This window comes from Corvus moneduloides, chromosome 2 (assembly GCF_009650955.1).
Source record: "Corvus moneduloides isolate bCorMon1 chromosome 2, bCorMon1.pri, whole genome shotgun sequence".
In the NCBI taxonomy this organism is placed as follows: Eukaryota; Metazoa; Chordata; class Aves; order Passeriformes; family Corvidae; genus Corvus; species Corvus moneduloides.
In genome coordinates this window covers 22,116,485-22,141,203 of record NC_045477.1, presented here as the reverse complement: position 1 = coordinate 22,141,203, position 24,719 = coordinate 22,116,485, and the positions used below count along the sequence as shown (strand labels likewise).

The window sequence follows — 24,719 nt, the reverse complement described above, 5'->3', positions numbered from 1 at the left end:
AGCAAATGTCCTCTAAATACTGTTCTAGATTGCCCACTGAAAGAGAATTTCACTAAACCTCCTGACAGATGTACATATTCAGACCTAAATAACAGAAGTACCAGAAGGTACTCCTGTCTTTCCGCTGTTGTGTTTAAACTAGCAGTTTTACCCAAGCAAAATTTCTTAATCCTGCAAACCTTTGGGTCCTCAAAATTTCCTTCCAGGGAGATGCCACAAGCCATCAGCAGAGTTTTGTAGTGCTGAATGAAGTCATACATGATAAGTGAGCGCTTCTTCCTGGGCTTCTTCTGCAGGTACAGCTGCACATGGTTCAGTCTCTCTGCCACAGAGAGGCTTTGGTCCAAAGGTGGTGGTGCCAAACTCAGACTGATTTCTAAGGTAGGAAATATAAGCAAAAATCATCTTTTAACCCATTACATGGTAAAAAAGGCAAGAGAAAAATCTTGAATACAATCACCTAAAGCACAAAAACTACAAGTAAACTATGAAGAAATAACAATATATCTATAGCACTATTATATATTTTAGCAAACCAGACAAGCCTCCCAAAAGCAATATGCTGTGTCTGTACTAACAAAGGATAGCCAGGAATCAAACCCTAGTCACAAGGTCACTTAGCACAGATTGGGCTATGTTCAGCATTTGAGTGTTAGATTTGTTCTGGAAAGGAAAAACTGGAAGAGACTGAAAGAGAAAAGCAAGTTAGGTAAAGAGAACATGGGAGTAAGCTAACATTTTATGCTCACAGGCCAGTGCCTGAGCCAGTTACCTGCCCATATTACACAGTAGTATGGATGTATCCACAGCAACCTGTTCAAGGGTCTTTAACACCTAAGACTGCTAAATTATTCCACCACTGAGCTGGGGTCAGGACACTCAGAGCACTTCAAGAACCTTATCTGCTGAAGGTACTTTTTTGAGATGCAGTGTCAAGTAACCCAGCACAGCCTGTCTGCTCACTTACCAGTCTGGTCTTGTATCTGCTGCAAAGAGATATAATAGGCATCTTTTCCACCCCAACACACTGCCAGTCCAACTACCAAGATGTCTTCACATCCTTGGACAGGAAACCCGTCATCTTTAACTTGCATCCACTGAGGAGAACTCACTAAAGAAATAATTTTAAGTTACTATTATAAAATGGCATCCATAAATAGAGAAGAGTTGGGTCCTGAAAATGCAAATACACACAGTTGAACCTAAAATTGAGCATTATCAAGTCTCAGTAAAGCGAAGGAGAGAGTGTTAGTAGACGATGGAGAGCAGGTGTCAAGCATTTCCTTGACAGGTCTTTGGTGATAGTAATGAAGTGTTAGCAGCTTGTTGGTATGTGAGAGCATCTAAATATTCTTCTGTGACTGCCTCTGAACCAAGGTTAAATATTTTCAAATATTTTCAAAATGTAAACTTGGTTCAATATAAGCATGTGTGAAATTCAGATCAATCTCTGGGTTGTTGCAATATTGCTTCTTTTTTCCCCCCACATAAGTATTCATATGCTGCAGTTTGCTGCTGCTTTATAAACATGCCCTTCCTTTAAAATGACAAGATTAAGCAGTTAGATTCTTTGCTGTCACATTGCCATAACAACAATAATAGCATTTCTTAACTATCAAAATAGATTTTTGACAGATAAATGTGAAATGCTTTTTAGAGTGAAAGGAAGGAATACATTTCTATATCAACTCTTGAAGAGGTTGCTAGAAAAGGCCAGAATTTGGAAGGGATGCTTTATGGGTGGTTTAATCTGAACAGGAGGAAGACTTTATTTACTTTGAGGGTGACAAAACACTGGAACAGATTGCCTAGAGAGGTTGTGGAATTTCCTTCCCTAGAGATATTCAAAATCTGCCTGCATGCAATCCTGTGCACCCTGCTCTACGTGAACCAGCTTTAACAGGGGTTTGGACTAGATAATCCCCAGAGGACCCTTCCAACCCCAAACATTCCATGATTCTGTAATACCAGTGATTTTTCTCCTTTTTTGCATATCCTTTCCTTCTCCAGGCCTGCTTTAAGCTGAAGATGCCACATGCTGTTCACAGAATAATGCACTGGAACAGGGAACTGACCTTTTTTGAATTTGCCACCAATCGTTGATTTGGGAGACAAAAGGCACTTTGTTCTTTCACATGCCACTGAGATGGAGAATCTGCTTTTCTCCTTCCATTCTGCAATAAAAGTCTGGAAAAGTGCTTTGTTGCTTGCTACATCAACAATAGTGAAACTCTCAGCACTTAAGGGAACAAATGGAAAAACATCCTGAGAGAGCTGCAGTGAAAAGCCTTGGTCTATAGTGGAATCATCTTTTATCTCATCAGTGTCAATTGGGTCTAGACACCCAAGATGGACCTGGAATGTTTTTACCTGCTGCTTTGCATTGCCCTCACTATTCCACTGTGCCTGAACCATCTGCCCTTCATTCTTGCAGGTGACTTGTCCTTTTCTTGCAGATTTCACAGGGAGAGAAACAGAACTTTTTGGAAAAAGCTCTTTGGGAGGTGTTGGAGGAATAAATCCATTGTTACTATCTGGTGCAGGGCAGGATGTTCTGTTGCTTCCCTTGAGCTGAAGTGTTATGCCCTCTGTTTTCCGAAGATCTGAGTTTTCAGTTTTGTTTTCTTTAACCTTGAAAGAGCTTTTTAAATCCTGGCAAGTGGGCAAAGGCTCTGGCTCACAACAGTCAGATTCAAAAACTGGAACTGGCTCTTGACTAACAATAGGAGCAACTAACTCTCCTTTCAAACTGGAACTTGCTGAAACTGGTTCGATGCCTGAGAGGCTCGGCCATTTGTCTAATACAACCTGCAATCCTGGGCTTAGTTCAAACGAGCAGTCAGTCCACACTACTGGATGGCGTTTCTTCTCTAAAGCTTGGTGGCTTCTCTGGAGCTTTTCACCTTGATCTCCTACTAAATCCTTTGGTTTGGGGTCATTGTTACAAATCACTGGGTTTCTTAATCCTGACTGACCTTGAAATGAAGAAGGAATGTCTTTCAGAAAAGACGGGGAGTTTCCACGGCCTAAAACTTCTGCTATTACATCCGAGGATGCTTGAGACACACTGTTACACTGTACAGGATTCTCATGTTCCATCTGATTGTCATTGACATCAGATTTATTCTCAACAGGCCTTAGACTCTGCAAAACACCATCTGGAGGAAGCAAAGCCACAGGGTCCTTTCCGTCAGCTTCCATGATGTGAACAGCTGAAAGGTCACTGACATTACTGAAGCTATCATCAAACAGCAAGCTATCACTCATATTTAGGCTTGTTTCAGGGACAGGCTGGCATTCTGCTTGTACAATGTGTTCCCTACCTAAATGGGAGGTTGCTTCATTCGGGTCTTTAGACACACTCTCCCCTTTCACTGAATTTTGGGTCTGGTAATCTTGTAGAAAACTGTGCAGCTGCGAGTCAGTGACTGAGAAATCGCTTTCTTTAAGGCAAGGTGCAGGTTCTATTTTCTTCACGACAGGCTGTAAATTAAGGCCTTCAGACTCCAAAACTTTATTACTACAGTGCTGAGTTGTGTTTTTTGTAATTTTATTGGTGGTGATAAGACTTGAGAAGCTCAGTTTCCTAACTGTTGCAGCCAGCCTTTTATCAGTATCATTCTCAGTCCATGAACTGCTTAGGTTTTTTGGTATTCCCTGCTGTGGTATTGCTGCCAGCTCTGAACCTTGTATTCCCTGCTGTCCTGTGATTCCAGCTGCTCCCTCCTGTTTTATTATCATCTCAGTTTGAGTATCCAACTGGAAGCTGTCTTCAAAGTCTCTAGAGTCAGAAAACAGATGAGAAGCTGGATCATTCTGAACATCATGTGCATTGCAAACACCTCTGGATTTTACTAAAGACCCTTTCAGAAAGTCCTTAGGATGACTGCTGCCTTTCTCCAGTGTTCCAGCTTGTAACAATATTCCATTGGGCTTTTCACTCCCATTTTTGCCACCATTCTGAATCTGAATATTGCAGGTTTTATCCTCACCAGGGCAAAAATGCCTATCAATCCTCACCTCAGCACAGCTCACATCTGTTTGAGTTTTATTCATTTTGTTCTGCTCACCATCAGTATTGTCAGTTCTCTGTGTCCTAGCACTACCAGGTGTTCCTCTACTTCCTACAATACTGTGTGTCTCCACAGATAGCATAGCAGGTGCCTGAAAACCTGCTCTCCCCTTAGGCATGCCTTCATTTGTGGTGGTAGGCGCTGTAAATAATCCTTCCATTTTATCTTTCCTCCCAATCTTAACTTCCCCCATCTGTACAGAATTTGAGGCTTTATGAGTTACAGAATCTGTTTCCATAAATTCCTTATTATTTTGGTTTGAAACAAAATTATCTGTAGAGATGCTAGTGTGGAAAACAGGCAGCTTTTGTATGTCTGTGCTAAGCTTATTTGAATCTTCAACAAGTGACCCCTGCAGTTTTGAAGCGGTATTTTTGTTCCTAGTCTGGTTTAAATGTGTATCTGTGCTGTTAATCAATCTAGAGGCTGAGGACTCTGTTCTCAATGTTGGTGTTTTTCCTTGTTCAGTAAGGTGCTCTGGGATTGCTGTCCTGGAATCCATCTTGGTTTTGACCAGAGAAATTTCTTCTGTGTTTTCATTGCCTCTGCAGACATTTGGCCGTTTTCTAGCCCTGTATACAAGATCACCCTTGCCTTCCTCTGCTCGAGCCTGTTTCCTGCCTGGGACTTCACTCTCAAATACAGAGCTTTCTGTGCTACTGCTCAGTCGCCTTTTATATCCCTTTTTAATATTTGATAAGTCTCCAATCCGAGAACCAAGGCCATTACAGTGTTGAACTCTGCACCCTTTTTTGTTTAATACCCTTGAAGACTCAGCAGACTCCTCTCCATCTGATCTGTGCAGTCTGTCTTCCAGTTCTGACTCACTGCTGATCACAGAGGATGTATCAGTCTCGAGAAAAGACTCTGGGTTCCACTGCACTCCCATCAGTGCCAAATCCTGCTGCAGAAGTCTCCTGGCTTCCTCCACAATGACAGAAGCTGCTTCTCCTTCAGTTAAGCCCTTCATTCCAGCCATCCAGATGCTGCGCACGGCCCGACGCTCCTCTGCTGACTCTTCATCCTCATCCACAGCCCTACGAATGCTGTGGGAAAGGCAACAGACAGAGGTGAACATTCATGCAGAACATAACAAACAAGGAGCTGGCACTATTCTGCTCTGCTCCCATTTCAACTGTCTTCACAGCTTGCTTTACAGAAGCACTGTACCTAAAATATAATGCACTTGATGTGGAAATAACTTAATTGGAAGCAACTATTTCAGTTTCCTAAATCTGAAGAGATGTCGATGAAAGATATTACTGGCTGCATACCCCAAAAGCATTGCCAGATTTCTGTGTTCAAACATACCCCAGACAAGTCCCAGTGCCCTACTAAGGCAAGATGCAGGCTTCATAGAGTCATCCTTCATGCACTGTTTTCCAAAGAAAGGAAACTTCAAGAGCATGAACCAGACAAGTATCATGGCACAGTCCAAGAGGTACTTGATCAAGGAAACTTGTTATTGCACTAACATATAAATCACAAGAGAATCTCAAAAGATAATCAGTAATAAATCATCAACTACTTCGAACATATGGTGGAGCTGCCTTTTAGAGGAAGCAAAAACTCCCCAGAAAGCACTGACAATTTACCCAGAACTAAATAGTGCATTGAAAAGAGGAATAAGGAGAAAAATTAGGTCTCAAAAACTTATTCTGCAAATAAAAATGCTTCTATTCATTTCAAAATAATCATGGAATGACCGTGATCTGTCAGAGAAACCTGCAAGTTCTTTCTAACTAACATTTGACAAAAAGTCCCAAAAGGACCAAAAGGTTGCCATATTTTATTACAGGTTTCATCCTGTAACCCTTCACCTTACAAACTCCTTTACTTGACTTCTGGACATACTGATTTCTCACCTTTTAAACGGTACTGAGCTCTTCAGAGCAGCTGCCACGTCATCAGGACTGGCTTTAGCAAGGTCAGCCACGGTGACAAAGCCAGCGCTGTAAAGTGTCCTGGCACGCTGCGCATTCAGCGGAGACACTCGGACCAGGTCACAGAGCTCCCTGTGAACCCCAAAAGTGAGGCGGCTCTGGAACTGAGAGAGCAACAGCTCCATGTTGTGCCAGCCCAGTCGATTACAGAAAACTGTTATCATTCCTGAAACACAAAAGTTACATTAAAGTCGGAACTCCAGCTCCAGTTCTACAAAGCTGGATTCACTCCCCACCCCCCAATCTGAATCAGCACTCACTTTACATTTCTCACCTTCCCATTACTTACAGGAACTAACTCAAGTTTATTACAACTATGAGTAGGAGCCAGTCTTGCAGAACACAATCTGCAATTAACTAGTTAATCAGTGAGGTAGAAATTCTGAATGATACTGTTTTTTCAAAAGATGCTAATACTGAAAGTATGAAGCACATGCATATCCCGGAACAGGAGTCTTATGAAATAATCATACTGAAAAAAAGGCAAAAGAAAAAGTGGTGATGAGAGTCACTAAGGGAAGGCACAGATCTTTGAGGAAAGCCAGCACTGACATCCATAAAAACAGACCTTGGCTGCAGAATTTCAGCTACTGAGAGCGTCATAGGGGATAGCAGATCCTACGATAAAGGTTACAACTGCACTCCCCAGAGCACGGGAGAAGGAGAAGAGCAGAGAAAAGACAGTTTCTTACTCACAGATTATGAAAACCACTGAAAGACATGGCATCCCTCACTATTTTTACAGTGATTTTAGAATAAAACTTCTATCATATCTCTTAACTATATGTCATATCAATAGTTCATTTTACTTCCCAGATTACTACTGTGAAAATTATTAACACTGGAAATACAGAATTATGAAACTGCTACAAAGTTATTTATACTAAAAAGTTAAAAAAAAAAAAGAGTTATTTATACTACCAGAATTAAATTAAACTACTCTGCATCAGTTGGCGTGACCTTTTCATTTTGGGGCTTTGACTCATGCTGCAACCCACACAGAGGGTTTCGCAAGTTGAGCTAAAACTGTCTTAAAAACTGAAAACTCACTTATGGAGTAATGAAGGATTTAGGCAACAGAAAGAAAATATCTTGGTCACATGGTGGGCTGTTACTTCAACTCCCACACAGCCTTCTTAAGGAAGTTAAAGGTAGCAGCTGTCTGACCTCCTGTGATCTGGTGATAAATGACCCAGAAGCCACTCACTCTGTTTTGAAAACTGTAACCTTATACTTTCTGGCCAATTAATTTTGCATTCAGAAGAAAGCCATGTCCCATCTTAGAGGCTCCAAACTTATTCAATGCTGAAAGGTACTCTTTCCTGATAGACCAAAGCTTTACAATGGACTTGCACTAATTTCCATACTTAGTATTGAACAAACTACATTCCTGCACAGTACACAGCTGATTTCCACAGACTTCCCATGCTGCAGCACTGCTTGATTCCTCTCAGCTAGCTCCCTTCCCACTGCACACTCTGTGCACAGAAGCCACAGCAGGGCCAACCACAGGTTAAGCTATAAATGTGTAAGTGGTTTTACAAGGCTGTTTGCTGTTAGGACCACACCTTAGCCCCAAATCTGGAAGGAAAAAAACCAGACTAGCCTAAGATACCTGGGGTATTTTGCCCAGACAACTCACCTGCATAAGTGGCAGCAGATTGCTGCAAGGATTGAAGCTGACCACGACTACAGCCGTATTTCTTGGTCATATCTTGTAAAGGAACCTCACTGATTAAATCCAGAAGGGCAAGGCTGGTGAAAAACCTGTTGAAGAAGTACATGAATAAATTGAATAAAATTGTCATCTGGGGCACATTACTGTACATGGCAAAATGTACCATGATGCACAGGACAGAATGGTACTACAGTATAGCACACAAAAAAACCAGACACGACGGCTTCCAAAAACATCAGCACAAACATCTTGTGCCACCAGTGTTCTCAGACCAGAGCAGACCAGGTCCAGGTCTCTGACCTATGAGTTCACTCACTAAAAGAGCCAGTTCCTGAAAACAGACACAGAGCCTGAGCATTACAAATGTTGCAGCCTCTAGTCTCTGCACATTCACACCCACATTCTGTGGCTACCTTTTGTGGATGGCCATTTGTCTGTGCTGTTTCTCTGTTTTAGCTGTGATTTTGCCCCTTACAGAGCGAGCTAGAAAGCCTTCTTCAATCCCCACCAGCTCAGCCACACGTTTCATTGAGGCAGGAAGTTTCTCCCATAAGCAGAAGAACTGGTACCAATCAATTGTGGTCCACTCCTCATACACTGGGGTGACCTAAAGAAAATAAGACGATGCAAAAAAACTATTTCAGAGAAACAAACAGAACTAACAGAGTTTTGGGTAAACAGAACTACAGCCTAGGGAATGTGGTTAGAGCATCCTACGCCCTGCGTAAAGGCACTGAGTCATAGGCATGTACCATAAAGAAAGTAAAAGCTCTTCTAATCCAGTTTCTTTAATATTTGTACCGATGAGATCTGACCCATATGGGTACTCCAGTGATTAAGCAATTCAGACTCTTTGTCAGATTACTCTTTAAATCCAAGCCACTAAATGATTTTTAAGATGTATCTTCTAATCCTTTAACAAAACAAAATTGTATTTTTTAACATAATTTACAGATATCTATCAACCTCTTAAAACCACGAGTAACCACGCTAACCGCTGCCACAGCATCTGATAAAGCAGGAAGGACACAGATTTTGCCAAAACTTGCTGAAGCTTTAATTTACCTACAAAAAAATCTCAGCTTTTATTAACAGTAACAAAAAGCCATCCAGAGCTTTTTTTTCTTTAAAATGTTTTTTAGACAGAAAAACAATTCTGTTACTGCTTAGTCAGCACAGAGTTAGTTCTCTATGAGGAGACAAAACGTCTTCATATCTTTATCAATATAAAACAAGATTAATTATTTTGAAAGACCTAAGAGTTGTTAGGCACACATGTTAAATGGCACAGAATACTAGATGCCTATGTGGTTGTAAATCATCCATGCCTCTTCATCTGCTGAGAAGAACAAGAGTTATTAAGATGGGTGTTTGTCTTTTGTTGTTTATTGGGCCTTTGTTGTGGTTTAGATTTTTTTCTTTAAAGAAATCTATTTTCCTAATCTAGCAAATGCTTACTTGTTATAATCAACTTCCCTAAAATACGAGGGCTCATATTTGTACAAGTAAAAGATTCAAGCTTAAAAGAATTAAAAAGCATTATAGCAGATAAACTCCTTGTAGGCCATAAGGAACACATGAAGAACAATACTTAAAAAAACTAAAAAAGCAACAAAATGAAATAAACCTTTGGCCTTGAAAATGAACAGACTTGCAAGAAAGTGTTTTAGAGTAGCTTAACAGAAGAGAATCTCAAGAACATTTTGTTCAACAGTGTATGATTTAAAATAACCTTAGACAAGCTGCTGCAATTAAAAAGTACAGCATAAAAAACATAATGCCATCACTGCCTCTACCCCAGAACAGGAACAAATTTCATCCTTTTTTTTTTCTGTTTGAGAGATGCAAACAGGGAAAAAAATTGCTGGTGCATAACACAAAGAAGTTCATTTTACCTAGCAGAAGTAGAACGAAATATAATGTGGTCCTCGAAAAGAGAGATATGGGTACATATGGGACAGTAGTAGATCCAAAAAAATCTATCAGTGCTAGCCCATAACTGGGTTAATGAAGACAGCAAGCAGAGACAGGTACCCTCAGTCTCTTGCCTCTCCTTGTCCCACAGCTCAACAAGCTTTGTAATTGCAAGCACATTACTCTTGAAGTGAACTTTCTTTTCAGACAAGATTCCCAAATTTTGCCTTTGATTTATCATCCTGGTAAAGCGAATACACTTTACACTTAGAGAAGGCTAAAGTTGATTGTCAGATTTCGGATGATGATTGCATGATGGGCCTCTGGCAGCCATGAATCCCAAGTTGTTCAGTGCAACTCCATCTGGTTTCCTCACTAATCTTCACAGGTTCATGGCTTCCTCTCCAAAGGTCTTAAATAGCAGTGCTTAGCTTTTCAAGTGTATGTGCTCATAAATCTTGACACACTCCAGGACACTTTTCCCTCATAAGATTTATTACACTCCTTCCTTTAGCAGCATCACCAGGCAAGTAAACTGAATCAGGGATGAACTTCACGGTAACTGAACCAAACAAAGGCCCACCCATAGAAAGAAAGTAGTGTGGCGCTCTGAGGCTTTTTGGAAGCAAAACGGACACTAAATGCCCAACACTTTTCTGGGCCTCCAAGAGTAATATGAAATTAAGCCTGCTGATCCCAAATACACATACAAAAATTAATTTGTTTCATCAACCTCAAGTGTCTCAGGAAAATTACCATTATGTTATGTTCAAAACTTAGGAAGTTCTGAAATCTTAGGAAGTCAAGAGTGACAACAATGGGCTTAAACGGCATGCAGCACCTGCCTACACAATAGACACTAAGGTAACACACTAATTCTGAGGCACATTCAATTTAGAAACTTTTCTTCATGAAGGATAAGCTAAGCAAAACACAGAAAAACCTAAACCTATGTTCAAGGAGCCTTCAAGAACTCTGCATTGTGCTGTCTCCCCTTAGTTTTGGCAGTAGAAAATACAAGACACAGAATAAGAAACCTACCAAATAGACAATATGCAGATCATTCTCCAGAACAAAGCTTTTCATAGCTCGCTGCAGGTCAGCAAAGATTTCCATGGCTTCAGTTGGTGAAAGAGAAGAGGAAAGAGTAGCTGAGCCAAGATGTGTTGGATGATAAACCTTTGCTGTTAAAAAAAAAAAAATACGTATTACATAGAGAAAGACTTAAGTGCAAGTTTATAATCATTTTCAGGCTGTGCTGCATTTGAGAGATTTCTAACTTTTCACAACTGCTTTTTCAATAAGAAACAGTGTATGTCCCCATTCTAAAGACAGAAGAATGGAAACAATAACAGGTTTAGCCTTGCCTATATCTAAACTAGCCTTTTTCTCTTCTTTAGAAAGACAAAATTCATAGTCTGCAGTTAACAGGCATCAATCCTGTAGTTCAAGTTTGCTTCGTTTAAAAATATTTTGGGAATTTGTAGACTAGGACACATCAGTCTTAGAGGCGATGGGCAGCTGATGTGCCTTCCAAGAACACGTGCATGCAAAACACATTAAAGCAGGTGTAAAGATACCTTCCAGAAAGCTAGAAAATTCTTCATATGCAATTCTCTAAAATAAAAAAAAAATGCATAAGTCCTTACTATCCATTTACGTTGAACATCTACTCAGTTGCAGAAAACTTAGCGAATCAAAACTAACTGGAGGAACACCAACTTTACCTTTCACATCACTGCCAGAGTCCACAACTTGAATGAATTCATTTTCCAGCAGCCATGCCACACAAGCCTCGATAGGTCCAGCCTGTGCTTTGTCTTGCCCTTTCCCATTTTCCCACTTGCTTTCTTTCAAGCTGGATGCAAGCAGAGTGCAAGAGGCATAGGTCTGCACATCCTCTGGAGTGTTGGCTACTCCCCCCACGATGATCTGTTGAAGAAAACTGGCTGTTCATATTGCCAGAAATGCAGTAGGATGGAGCATGAGATCAGAGAATCAAAGAGAGTGATCCATCATCTCAGTTTTCAAGAACCATTTTCCCAGAGAGAGGAATATGAGGCAAAGCAACAGCCAACTTTTCAAGACTTTCCTTGGCAAGAAATCATCTTGGGTAGAAGCAAGAGGACTAAATGACAGGAAAGAATGATTTACAAAATTTTATATTGAAAGTGAACATACTCATAGCACCAATTTAAATTTGAGACTAGTCCCCTGAATATTTCTTAGCCAACGCTGTGAAATATTAAAATATGTTAGAACACAAACTGCAATTTTTTGAATATAAAAAGCAAACCATGAAGGTGGAGTTCTTGTAAGGCTATTCAGCATACTGAAGGTTTCTCTTAAGAAATACGAATATACCCCATTGTTGTTTTCCTGATTGAGAGTGGTTTTTTCCACCTTGGATTTTGGTTTTGCTTTGGAGGAACCCCTTCTTTTAGATAGACAGCTCTTATGTAGAAAAATACATTTAGAAATTCCACTGGTCTGCTAAAAATTCAAAATCTATGGAAGCACAACCAAGTTCTAAGTATCGCAAAAGTTTTCAAAAGACAGTGAAAGTATAGCAAGCAAATTCTATTTAAAGAGTCCTGCATCTAATCTAAGTTCAAGCCCAAATGCAGCTTTGGAAAAGGCCATAAGCTCACCTATGTGGAATAAAATCCTTTTGGCCCTTTTTTACTCCTACAGGAACCCTACAGAGGAGGGAGCAAATTGGGTACCATCCCTGTTTGCTTGCCAAAAGTGTATTCACAAAATTTCAGTCATTCCTGTACAAAAGAGGTAGGTAAGTTGAGGGGGTAAATAAGAGGCCCTACAAGGTTCCACAAATGTCATTATGGCACAGTTCAGCCTACAAAGCCTCTAGGATCAGTAATTTACAAGCATTCTCCAGCTAGGAATGTCAGGTCACACCTAAAGTTTAAGAATTACACTTACTTCTGCCTGCTTCTTGACTGCATCTAAATGCAAAAGCAAAGTTTCTTTGAGTGTGCTCACATCCCAATCTGCATCAAGCAGAGAAACATCCGAGACAAAATGCTGAATACTGAAGCAAGCTGGCAGACCCAAAGATGACTGAGGAAACACATGAAAAAGAAGTGCACAGCAAACATTTGGTGGTGTCACAGAAGAAATCATCCTACAAGGGTGCAAGCACAGTTCTCATCCCTCTCTGAGTGTGCCCTACCTCAAGTATTGCTCTTTTCATGCTAGAAGCAACACCTTCCCCATCTCTTCTAAGCAAACAGCTGCAAACAGGCTTGAGAGATCCCTGAAGCAGAGCAGCACCTTTTGATCTTTCTGAGGGCTTGCAGACTAAAATGCTCTCGCCTATTGGAGAAGAAAAGAAAAACAAAACAAATACAGAAACAATGACCTTAGTACTGCATCTTAGCACTCTAATAGCTGCACACAGTTCATCAAGGACATATTGTTGGAATGGAAAACTGTAAGTATTTTCAAAAAAAGCTGAGTAACAAAAGAATAGAAAAAAATGTGCAACCTTGAACAATGCATATGAATTGCTATGTAAGAACTCCAGAGATGCATAGTGCATCAGAACTGAAGGCAGAGCAAGCTTCAGAGTTACATTAGGCTAGTCAGTCTTGCCAAGTCAGCTAAGGAGATTCCACAGCCTCTCTGTGCATTTGCTTTGCTACTGAACCACTCTTGCTTCTTGTTCTGGAGCTGACTGGAACTATAATATACAGCGGCATCAATTTTACTTCTTCATTACATTAATAAACTGAAAAAATTCTCAAAAGAAGAAAACATAAAAGCTGCACAGCATTTTGACAGTTTATATTAAGTCAACCAGCTTTCACTCCAGAAATAACTAATTCAGAAATCCAAAATTACTAATATAAATAACTATGCATCCTCTGAACTTTCATATATGCATATATACACACATACACATAAGTATCCTGCATGGTTTCCACTGAAAGTACATCTAAATGTATCCTACCTTAAAGTTCTCTGTCCAACATCCTTAAGTTAATCTCTAACTACTGAAACTCTGTGGGAGACAAAAAACATCCCAGAGCCATGAAAGAAAAATGAAAATAATGGGTAAGTTCCTTAATGAGACCATAGTACAGCTTAGCTGTGGAAAATGCAGTAGTGACATAAAGGATATTTTTTCACAAAGCTATTAGAGAGAAACTAGATCACTGGAAGACCTTAGCTGGTTGCAAGCTTTGCCAATTGGCATAGGATAAATGAATTATGGGTAGGGCACATTTGCCTTTGACTAAGAAGAGAGCATTAATTTTGGATTAGCTGTCCAGTAAATATCATGATAGATTTATGATAACTTGTTAAGATTTAAATGCACTTAGTCTGAACACAAGGTAATTCTGGTAGTGGGTATCTTAGTAAGATCCTAGGATTGATAACTTATGATAGAACTGTAGCTGTGGAAATGCTACAGTAATTAGCAAATCCAGAGGTAATGAAAACACAACTGCACTTAAATGTAATGAACAGAATAAATAAATGCAGTATAGGCAAGTACCAAAATACAGCTTAAACACAGTTACTTAAATTAACTACAGGATGAAATGATGCTCAGAGGATGTGTCTTGGATTTTTTTTATCCTGCCAGGTGAAAATTTTGATATCTGTTGACCATGTACTTTGGACAGAACTGGGGAGTATGTGAGATAAACTGCCTGCAAAGTATTGTTTTGTGAAAGAAAAGCTTATTTTTACTTTAGCAATAAAGAACATATATTCATTTTGTATTTGGGTTCTGATGTGACCTACAATTTCCTCTGAAAACTTCCCTTTGACTCCTTCAGAGTGATCTATCTAAAAGAAAATCTAACTGAAGATGGGTATCCACTTAGCTCTACATTATCTGACAGTTTTACAAGACTTGTGCGATCTGCTTTCCCAAGGTGCCACTGAGAATTTAAAGATAATAACTGCAATCTAGTAAACAGTAAATTAAAAAAAAAGGAACTGAGCAGTTCCAATATCCATTATTGAACATTTCAGATGCTAGGGGAAGTCTAGGTTAACATCAGACCAGACAAACACCAGAAGACTCTGGATATCTAGGCTTAAAACTCCATTAAAACCAACAAAGGCCCTATTAAATTCTAGGTTTTGTTCAGCTTTACCTATACTTCCTTGGGAAAATGGCAGTTTTGACAAATGCAAAAATAAACAAATTTCACTCTCTAAAATGATATTTTAAAATTTCTGTCAAATCAAGGAAAATAAATTAAGAAATCAAAATGTAAGACAATCCAAAACTACAGTATTGGGAGAGGAGAAGGAATTCAACCTGACAGCATTTATCTTCTGTCTGTCAGCTAAATTTCATATCCACATAAAGCATTTTTTCCAGCTGAAGTTGCTGTCCTCCAGTCTCCCTACTCTGTGAAAGAGTAGCAGCTGGCAACATAGCTTTATGTTCTCATCCAAAAGACTCCATGAAGTGGAAAAAAACGGTACATTCATGAAGCTCATCAGCATAAAATCAACTGCTTACTGTGCACAACACAGTCACAGCAGAACTGTCAAAAAGGGTACTAATTATTGTAACTTGAAGGAGAAAAAGAAGAAACTTCAAGGAATAATGTAATTTTACACCTGCCAGCTACAGTCAAATGACAAAGTCTGGAAAATTTCAAAATCCAGCACGCAGCTGCCCTTTTCTTGAACACATAGGGAGAGCTCACAGAGATATAGGTCGCAAAATGCTCTGTTGCTATGCTACTCAGGCAAAAATAGAAAGCTAAATGTAAGAACAGTCTGCTTACATAGGGCTCCAGCAAGCACCAATCAAACAATCAGGAGGGCAAACCCACTTCCTGCATCTGTTGAACTTCTTATTTTCTACTGTGTTTATACTTGTATAATGTGGCTTTTTGCAAACATCATCCACAAAGATAAATTGCCATTGCAAATTCAAGTAACAGGCAAGATTACTTTGTTGAACATCAGTCAGTGCCACTGTATGCAAGAAGGTGCCATATTATCTGTGAACTACTGCTCCTATTTCCCTGTCTCTGTCTCATTACTACTTTCAGGATGCATAAAATTGATGGTTAAGTTTGGCAGAAGTTTAATAAAGCTAAATCACAACTTCCAACAACAGAAGTTTGTCAAATTAGGATTGCAGACTTTAAACACATTTTTTACATTTTTAGGCTTGTCCAGGGAGAGTTTACTGCAAATTTTCCTCACTGAAACTGTAAACACTTTAGTCAACTGCCCATGGATCACAGAATTAAGGCAAATGAACAACACAGCCTTAGAAGCTAACAAGAATTCAAAGGAGAAAATAGCCTGTTCCTGAAGTAACTGACATGTAAATACCGAAGTCAGTCTCAGGCAGTGAAAGCAATCCCCCGGGAATTACAACTTTTACTCCATTAATACCAAACAAATTAATACCAAACAAATTCATCTTGATTAACCTAATCATACAGAATACCAAAGGAATTCATCATGATTAGTCAGTAATTGCGAAGTACTGTCCTGGATTTAATCAGGTTAACACCGCTCTTACAGAATGTTAATAAAGACTCTGCTTACCCTCTGTGTCTACCCCTTTCCTGCCAGCCCTTCCAGCCATCTGCTTGTAGGTGAGGATGTCCAGCAGTCTGCCACCGAAGGTGGGTGTCCGGATAATGACGCGGCGCGCGGGCAGGTTCACTCCCGACGAGAGCGTGGAGGTCGCTGCCAGGACTCGGATCAGGCCCTGCCGAAAGGCTCCCTCAATGATGTCCCGCTCATCAAAAGTCAGACCTGAGGACACGTGGCTTTTAGTGAGCCTTGTGATGGTGAGACTGCATTTTAGAGCTAGCAATTCTGCTGTCCAGCAAGGGAAGAACAAACGAACTTAGTGAACATTCCCCATTCAGTGTTAGGAACTAGACTTGCAGCACTACCTCCGTCAACTTTTTCTGACCCATAAGTGAAGCAAAATTTCACCATTAAATTTCTGTTATTCAATTGACAGTAATAAACTAGTTTTTCTAAGTTGCTTGTACACAGCGTAGCAAGATGAACTCCTTACTGCTTATCTACAAGCTCAGCAAGTAAATACATAAAGAAATAAAATAAAAATGAGAAAACAGTAGGGAACTAGGATTTACTCATCTGCTATCCTAACCCTGGACTCTTTCTTCATTATTCCCATTACAGGTCTAGTATGTATCTTTCTACATTTCCTTCAGGGCTTCAGGACAATTTTATTCTTGAGAAAGAAATACAGATTCTATAAGCATTTGGAATTATTCCTCCTACATGATCAATGCCATAGCTACTGTCGTCTCTCCGAGGCAGTCCTTTCTCTCAATGAATCAACAGGTGACATACACTATTACCTACCTAAGAAGAAACAAAAAATCTAAGCAGAAGTGTTCACAACACATGCTCTTTTAATTTTTATTTTCATTGTTACAATTGCTCTATTTACTCATTTATTTCAGTATTAAGCTAAGGAAAATTGCTCTGAAATACTCTGGCAGCTTTAGGAACAACTTGAAAATGCTTGAGCTGCAAATCAATTAATTTTTCAGGCAATTCACAAAAAAACCCCCAGTTAAGTTGTATTCTAAAAGCTGCTGTTATCCAACACAACAGAGAGAAGATTTAGCAAAACAACTTGTAAATTAAAGTCTTCGGCCACAAAAAAATAATTTCAAGTTTACCTCTACCTGTGGGATTCTCAAAGCTTATTTAGGCATGAGCTACAAAAGGCTTAAAAAAGCAACCAGTAAATTGCTGATAGCTGCAGTAAAAAGAACCCATATGACTCAACCATTATTGAATTCAAGACCAAGATATTCAGGAATACCTGCATGATGAAATGCCACTCCCCATGGCAAAGTACGCTGGAGCACAGAATCCAGGCCTGAGATTGAACGCTTTAACTGATCCAGAACCTCATCAATCCCTTCTCTGTCCACAACAACTGGGGCAAGGGCTGAGTTTTTTGTAGAACCTTGAGAGAGAAAGTATTTTTATAATTCACACTAAAATTAATTTTCATTAAAGGCACTGTGCATACTGTAGTCTTCTATTAACTACTTTTCTCTTACTCTCAGCTTGTTGCAAACTGTAGAACTCCCTGGCAATGATGTCTGCCAGCTTCTCACACCAGTTCTTGGATGGACAGAAAAGCAGGACTGAATGGCCACCACAAACAGTCTCGTAACACAGGCTCACAATATGGTCTTCGTCTCCCTGAATTGAGATAAAATATTTTCAGTGCGCTCTCAGAATTAATGGGGTTTGTAAATGCTGTCCTTCTTCTGTATCCCAGTAGGAATCTTCTACTTCAAGTCAGAAAAAGAAGCAAACAAAGAACAGGGAGCACTGTTACCTTAGTTTCTGTCTTGCTTTATGAAGTCCAAGCACCAGGATGATCACATTGTTGAGGGCAGCTCTAGACCTTACCCATGAATACATGTAATGTTTTACATCTTGCTTCCATAAATCTTTTTCTGAATGAAGGCCACACAGTGCACAAATAAATCACTGCAACCTCCACATCATGGCTAACAGCAGTGGGGAAGAACTAGGAAGAGCCCTGAAGAAAAACCCCTCTACAGTTACTAGGGAAGATTTGTTACCTCGGATGTCTGAACTAAAAGCATGAGAAGCAGCAGTCCAAGCATCCCCAATAAGATGCACTCAGCAAGCACTGCTGACCAAAGACCAGAGGTACTCAGAGCACAGTAGAAGGCTTTTAGGGATACTTATATAGATGTTCATGCAGAACCCTGCTGTTTGCAGCTTGCTTTTTTGGTTTTAAGATCCTAAGAGAGTCCGTGCAACTGATCTGTTTCGCTTGGCTATGCCAGATTCTCTTGTAGCAAGCAGGCCAAAGGAGGAAGAGAAAAATGTAGGCGTACAGCAAGAAATAAAAAGCACTAAAATTCAAATGAAAACAGGGGAGCAATGGCAGGAACTTCTCCACAGGAATTCTGCTAAATTCAGCCAAGATGGTGAGGTCATCAAGTTCCCTTTTATTGGTCCAGTCTGAGGCCAATAAAGGAAGTCTGAAGGTCCAGTGATAGATTTCAATCCCAAGATCACCCAGTTTTATAAGCCAACTCCCTTAGACTCCCTTGAGTCATAAGCCTAGTTTAGTTCTTTCTCTTACTTAATTTAGTAACCATCCAAAGCAACTATCTCAAAAAATATCCAAATGCAACATCACCTTCTCAATATGACCACATAAAAGCTAGCTTCCAAATGCTCTAGTGAAAAACATTTCCTTCTGTTTCTAGGATACTTTTCTTTGCTCTGCCACCATGCTACTGACAAGAGAATGTGCACAGCAAGAACTGAGTGCAAAACATTCCAAAATAATGCTGGCATTCCTTCCATATTGTCCAACTGCTATACTAGTATTACACAGAGCAGTTGAAAGGACTGGAGAAAGAATTCACCCTTCAAAGACTCCACAGAAAAGGACCCTACAAATAGGGAGCCCAAATTTCCCATTTCTACCCATTTTGTTCTTCAAAATCATTGTAGTGTATTATTCCTAACTTTCCATATCCTTTCCATATCCTTTTCAAATCCTGCAAAAGGACTAAATACTGAAAACAGATTCAGAAGAATCAGGATGGGCATCTGCCTTCTAATCACCGTCAAAACTAGATCATTTAGCAGTTTAACATAAGCAGGTTGGATACCAGATTTTAATACAAATACTTTCTCCCAGTTCTGAATGCAAATTCCTTGGCCTAAGCAGGAAATACTTACCTGCATTTATGAAAGTGAAGTAGATTCCCAGGCAAGATAGAGTGGTGGGTAAGGGGAGAATCAAACTCTTTATACCTGTTAAATGCTCTGAAACAACATAACTGCAAAGCCAACTTTGTCTTGAAGTCAGATTCAAGAATCTTCAAGACCTTCATGAGTGTGTATATTTTGGGGGTTTTTTGTTTAAGTCAGTAGAAGACAAAAATACCGATTTTGTTCTCAGTTTGAGCATGAATCTATGAAGTAAACAATGACACTGGGAATGTCATCTATTTAAAAATAAATAAAAACCATACCAGAAGCTGTGTTTTTAACTTTAGCACTACGAAAGGTGTTATCCCAAAGCCACTGCTCAGAGTTTTGTTACCTTCAGTTGCAGCTTGGGCTGGAATTCTCGCACTAAATTCATGGAGGAGTCATATATGTTGCTGCCAATTTTCACCCACTCCTTGAGGGGCACAGGGCGGAAATCTGTACAGTACAGCTCTGCATCTAACCATGAGGCCAGGAGCCCCAAGTTAGGGAGGGTAGCACTCATGCCTACTATTTGTATCCCACCAAAACCAGGACTGGTGCTCTTCGTGTGTCTGGAAGTGGTTAAAAGAAAATGAAAGTTAGTGACAACACAGGCTACTGTTCTGGAAAACAGAATTCAGAAGAACTAGCTCAATCTACTTCCTTCCAGCCTCTCAAGTGCAAAGCTAATTTTTTCAACTTCTTGAGAAAGAAAGAAGCCCATACTCTACTCTTAGCAAACACTATGTCAGGTTACGCATTGATAACAAGATAATTCTATTTTTAATCAATTTGAATCTAAACCTTAACCTTCTTTAGGATGCCTACAGCTATAAATTGACTGCATATTTGGAGAGACTGAAAACAAATACATAGATCAACCAGTTCCTTGCCACTAACACAAACATGGAAATAAAGAATGGCTCAGTCTCCACTGCAATCTTTCTAAGCTTAAATGCCTCAATTAAAACACTTCTATTTGTTTCCATTTCAGGACAAATAATACTAGACTAATGTCTTCCAAGATCTGGGAACCAAAGCCCTAAGTACAGCAAAGAAGCAAGCAGTGTGATGAATAGCAGCTTCCACTAAAGGCAGTGAGAAGTAATGGACTCCTAAAAACCTGAAAACACAAACTGTTAATTTAGATACCCAAATGTAGATTTTAATTCAGGCTTTTACAGCCACGTAATAGGGGGCTTTTTATGCTTCTAAGCTTGTGTTTGAAAACTACTCATTTGCATTGTGCTGAGCCACAAATTGAGACTTTAAAAAATAAAAAGGTCTGATAAATCAATGTCAGCTCAGAAATAACCTGAATCTTCTTAGAACACCCTGGTAATCCTGGCAAAGACAAGACAGGGAAAACAAGATTACCCAGAAGCTATCGTATAAAAGGCCAGTCACTGATGAGACAGAAATAAGGAAGATGGGGAGAGGCAGACTCTCTGTTATCCAACCTCTTTCACCATTTGCTAATACAGCTTCACCATCAAGGTCGCAGATTTTTGCCTCTACAGGAACTTTGGACCTTTTCCTCCCTAAATCAACTTTTGACCTCCAAGGATTAAAAAAGTTCCAGCTCCACAATACAGTATTTGACTGGGGAAGAGAAAAATCTGCTGCAGAATTTTGGCTGAGTCTAGAAAAGCCTTGTGGAGAAGCATGGACACCCACACGGGCAATGGCCATCTGAGAACATCCTCTTGGTGTGAAGACACAGCTTGTACTTCAGTGGGACAGGCACTGATCATTCTGATAACTGGCCAGACTGGACAGTGTTTAAAGACTTTATATAAGCTCATTAAATAACAAAAGGAAAAAAAACCAAAACACAGAAGAACATTTGAGAGAAAATGTGGTCTTCAGCTCAAGGAATCTCAAGTGGATTCCAAAACAAAAACAGCAGCCAATTCCTTCATGTCAGTAAGTGGTACAGGGTACCACTGTCACCTTGACCCTGACAGAGAGATGGAGAATCAGGGCCCTGGCATGCCTGCATGGTGAAGGCTGGAACATTGTGTCTTCCCAGGAACATTCCTGGATGCACCTGTACCTTTTTCCCCTGGCCAAGTGTTTTCTCCTTCCTGCTTCTTCAATGCAAGGGAGTAAAGCAGAGGGTGGGCCTGCACCTGTGCTGCAGCTATATGCTAAACCAAGAAAAAAGGAGTGGCAAAGTCATCCACACTGCTCCAAAGCGTACTGGCTTCCAGGATTTATGGGGAGAATATGAGAAGTCAGAGGTGATTTGACCCAGAACACTGCTGGATCTTGGAAATCATGATGGGAAACACTGGATGAAATGTCCAGTGGAGAGACAGTGTAGAAATGGCAGTTCCCCCAGAACTAAACAGATGGTTTCTGCTTAGCCCAGCACCGGTACAACTCACAAGACAAGAAGCAGCAGAGAAAACTGGCAAAATCTGACTTCTTCTGCTAAGGAAACAGTTGATTGTGATTCTTCTCTCAGCACCATAAATAAAGATTAAGAAGAATACACCACCACCTCCTCCATTTCCTTTTTTCTTTGTTTGGGCACTATGAAGCTGCTGGACAGTTTGGTGCTGAGAATCTAGATACTGAATTCTTAAAAGCCTCTAGAACTCTTCTCAAACATCTAATCTATTCCCCAGTGTCCAACCAATTGTGCTAAAGGCAAGAAAACATGCAACCACTAGGCTATCACATGTTATAAGCAAAAGCAGAGCTCACCCTGAGCAGTGCTAACTAAGCAGACTATTGGCATATCCTCTAAGCCTTCTGATCAATTCACCATGCACAAGTTAAAAGCACGCCCACTCTTCCACAACACCAGAGCATTCCAGTAGAATAATCACACCATTCCCCGAAACACTAAAAAATTAAGCAGGGCAAACCTGCTAGCAAAACTGTTTTTAAAAAATCCAATGTTGAAAAAAAACCAGGCTAAATAAGTAAATGAAAGCACCAGCCTTATTTCTTTTCCTGAGAGAATAAATCCCATGGTAGTACACAAATTGAAAACCATGAGGAAAAGAGGGTTTATCTACAATGGCATGCCCCTGAAAAGTGGTATGGTAAGATCTTAATAAAAAAAATAGTCTAGGTCATCACTCTCATAAAAACCTTGGAGCTAACCCAAATTTCCAATCACCCAGAGAACAAAATATTTAGAGTCATCAATTATTTACCATTAAAAGACAAACATCTCAGTCTACTCACCGCTTTGCTACCTTCTCTGTAACATATCTCACTTTGGTCAGGAGGAGTTCCAGCAGATATCCTCGATGAGAGTCTCCCAGCATGTGCAACTCATCCACAACCACCACTCCTGATAAAGAAAAGCACTCAGGTCACATTTCACAAACCTCCAAACTAAGAACAAATAGCCTCGATCCTTTCACATTCCACATGATGAACTGAAATTTATATTCACAAATCCAGCTGTGCTTACCAACACCAGTATGGCTTCATTCTGTCACTGAGAGAGAAAGATCATGACCAATGTCATGACATTTCACACCCACCACAACCACACACACAATCAGCTTTTAAAAGATAAAAATAAATAGGTTGAGTTGTTAGTCTAGCCACTCCACAAAACAGTATTGCATCTATACTGGAACCTCTTGGCAAGTAAAAACCCCCAGGCTTCAGAGTAACTGGAAAGGAAAATTCCAGCACCCAAATGAGCTAGTCAAAAGCTTTGTTGACATAACTGTCTTAGTTAAAACATCATTTTTTACTAATACAGTAATGTCAGAAATAAAACAAGGGCAGATGTAATTATACTGGCAGAGTCTGCTTCCTATTATATTGTTCTTCATTAAACAAACCTGAAAGCTGCTATTTAGCTTTGGCTTTCTAATGAAAAAAAATCCTTATGTGACCTCCTGAAAATGACTTTTTAATCTACTTACCACCTCCATCAAATTTTTAAGGTGTGGAGAAATATCTAAAAGAATAATGTCTAAAAAGGCTTCTGAATATCAGCAGCTGGAGACAACAGACCAGACTAGGGTCTTCCCCAAGGAGAAAACATAGAGCCACTACAACTCAGGTACCCAGTGCACCTCCTGCACACATCCCAGCAGCAGTATATACCCTTTCTAGCCAGCTGACAGGGTCCCAGGGATATGGAGTAGGATAAAGGAAGGTTAAACAAAAAAAGCAGGGCACAGAGGACACCACGCTTCATTAGCTCTGCTGCTGTGGAATTTTTTTCCTCTTTGGTGCAGCTATGTAATATCTTCCTGGTATGGCTAAAATAGCAGGAGCTTAAGGGCAAATGTGACCTTATATTATCTGTTTCAATGCTATTTTTCCTTCTCTTTTTTTCTCTCCTTCCTACATATGTTCCTTCTCTCTCCGTCTGTTTTCTCCCTCCTTCTCTTTCAAGCCACTTAAGTTAGAAAAGAGTGCTGCACTGCTTCATCAGCCTCTTTTACAGACTCCCACCCATCCAGCTCCTCTGTCTTCCTGTACTTCCTCTATTCTGTGCTTGCTTGTAAAAAATGGCAATTCGTTGGTCATCAAATACATATTTATTCAGCTACCAGAAAAAGCTTCTTCTTGCTTCCCCATACAACAATATGTCTGACTTCTTCCAGAGGTGAGACAGGACAGTTTAATCAGATACCTACCAAAGTCAAATCCACACAAGTCACCTTTCCAGTCTGTGTGCCAAGCAGCGGCACATTTTGCTTCCTGAGATGAAGCACAGCACACTAGTGGTACCTACAGGCCAAAGCACAGGGAGTGTTGCTGGTTTTTACAAGGGCCACTTGTTTTATACTCTCTGCTGCTACTCAGCTGTAGCATATACTCAAACAGATGCTAAACCTGGGAGCTGCACTGCCCTGGCACTCTGCAGGCTGGTGACACCTGACTGTCACTGGTGCACAAGTGCTCTCCCCTGTGCAGGCAGTACTCGGGGTAACACAGCAGCAGCCAACAGGCAACCAGTACTGTTCACAGAGATATCCTCATCTTAAAATGGAATTGCAGCCAAGCATTTCAGGCCCCAGCAGGCAGTGGTATTTTCTGCTCAACAAGTTCAGGAATGCAAGTGGGGCCAGAACTTTATCATACTACATAGGTACTGAGAATTAGGCTAGACTCAGTCTACTACTTCTGTCTGCAAATTAGGTATGTTCCTAGAAGACAGCTGAAAAAAACAACTAAAAAGTACCTGAGAGCTACCAGACATGTTTACTGTAGAATAACTAGGTTGTTTTAATTCCCCATCCTGTTTAAAATGAAAAAGTTCTGAATGACAAGCAGGGAGGACTTGATTTTTTTAAAATATAATTAAATAGTAATATTTTAATTTCAAGTTTAAATTAAGAAACAAATATTATAACAGCACATTACAAA

At 40.0% G+C, this 24,719-nt stretch overlaps 1 protein-coding gene across 1 annotated transcript in view; it reads right to left on the bottom strand.

The window, feature by feature from the left end:
* The window catches only part of POLQ (DNA polymerase theta), a 56,252-nt gene that overhangs the window by 22,941 nt on the left and 8,592 nt on the right, over positions 1 to 24,719 (bottom strand). Inside the window, exons 5-18 of the mRNA XM_032098437.1 lie at positions 22,566 to 22,674; positions 19,717 to 19,936; positions 17,675 to 17,819; positions 17,431 to 17,577; positions 16,164 to 16,376; positions 12,802 to 12,944; positions 11,336 to 11,540; positions 10,650 to 10,792; positions 8,108 to 8,301; positions 7,659 to 7,783; positions 5,939 to 6,182; positions 2,076 to 5,119; positions 968 to 1,111; positions 180 to 376 (exon numbers count right to left, since the gene is read on the bottom strand). Coding sequence (XP_031954328.1) covers positions 180 to 376; positions 968 to 1,111; positions 2,076 to 5,119; positions 5,939 to 6,182; positions 7,659 to 7,783; positions 8,108 to 8,301; positions 10,650 to 10,792; positions 11,336 to 11,540; positions 12,802 to 12,944; positions 16,164 to 16,376; positions 17,431 to 17,577; positions 17,675 to 17,819; positions 19,717 to 19,936; positions 22,566 to 22,674 — 5,273 coding nt within the window. The remainder of the gene's footprint in view (positions 1 to 179; positions 377 to 967; positions 1,112 to 2,075; positions 5,120 to 5,938; positions 6,183 to 7,658; positions 7,784 to 8,107; positions 8,302 to 10,649; positions 10,793 to 11,335; positions 11,541 to 12,801; positions 12,945 to 16,163; positions 16,377 to 17,430; positions 17,578 to 17,674; positions 17,820 to 19,716; positions 19,937 to 22,565; positions 22,675 to 24,719) is intronic.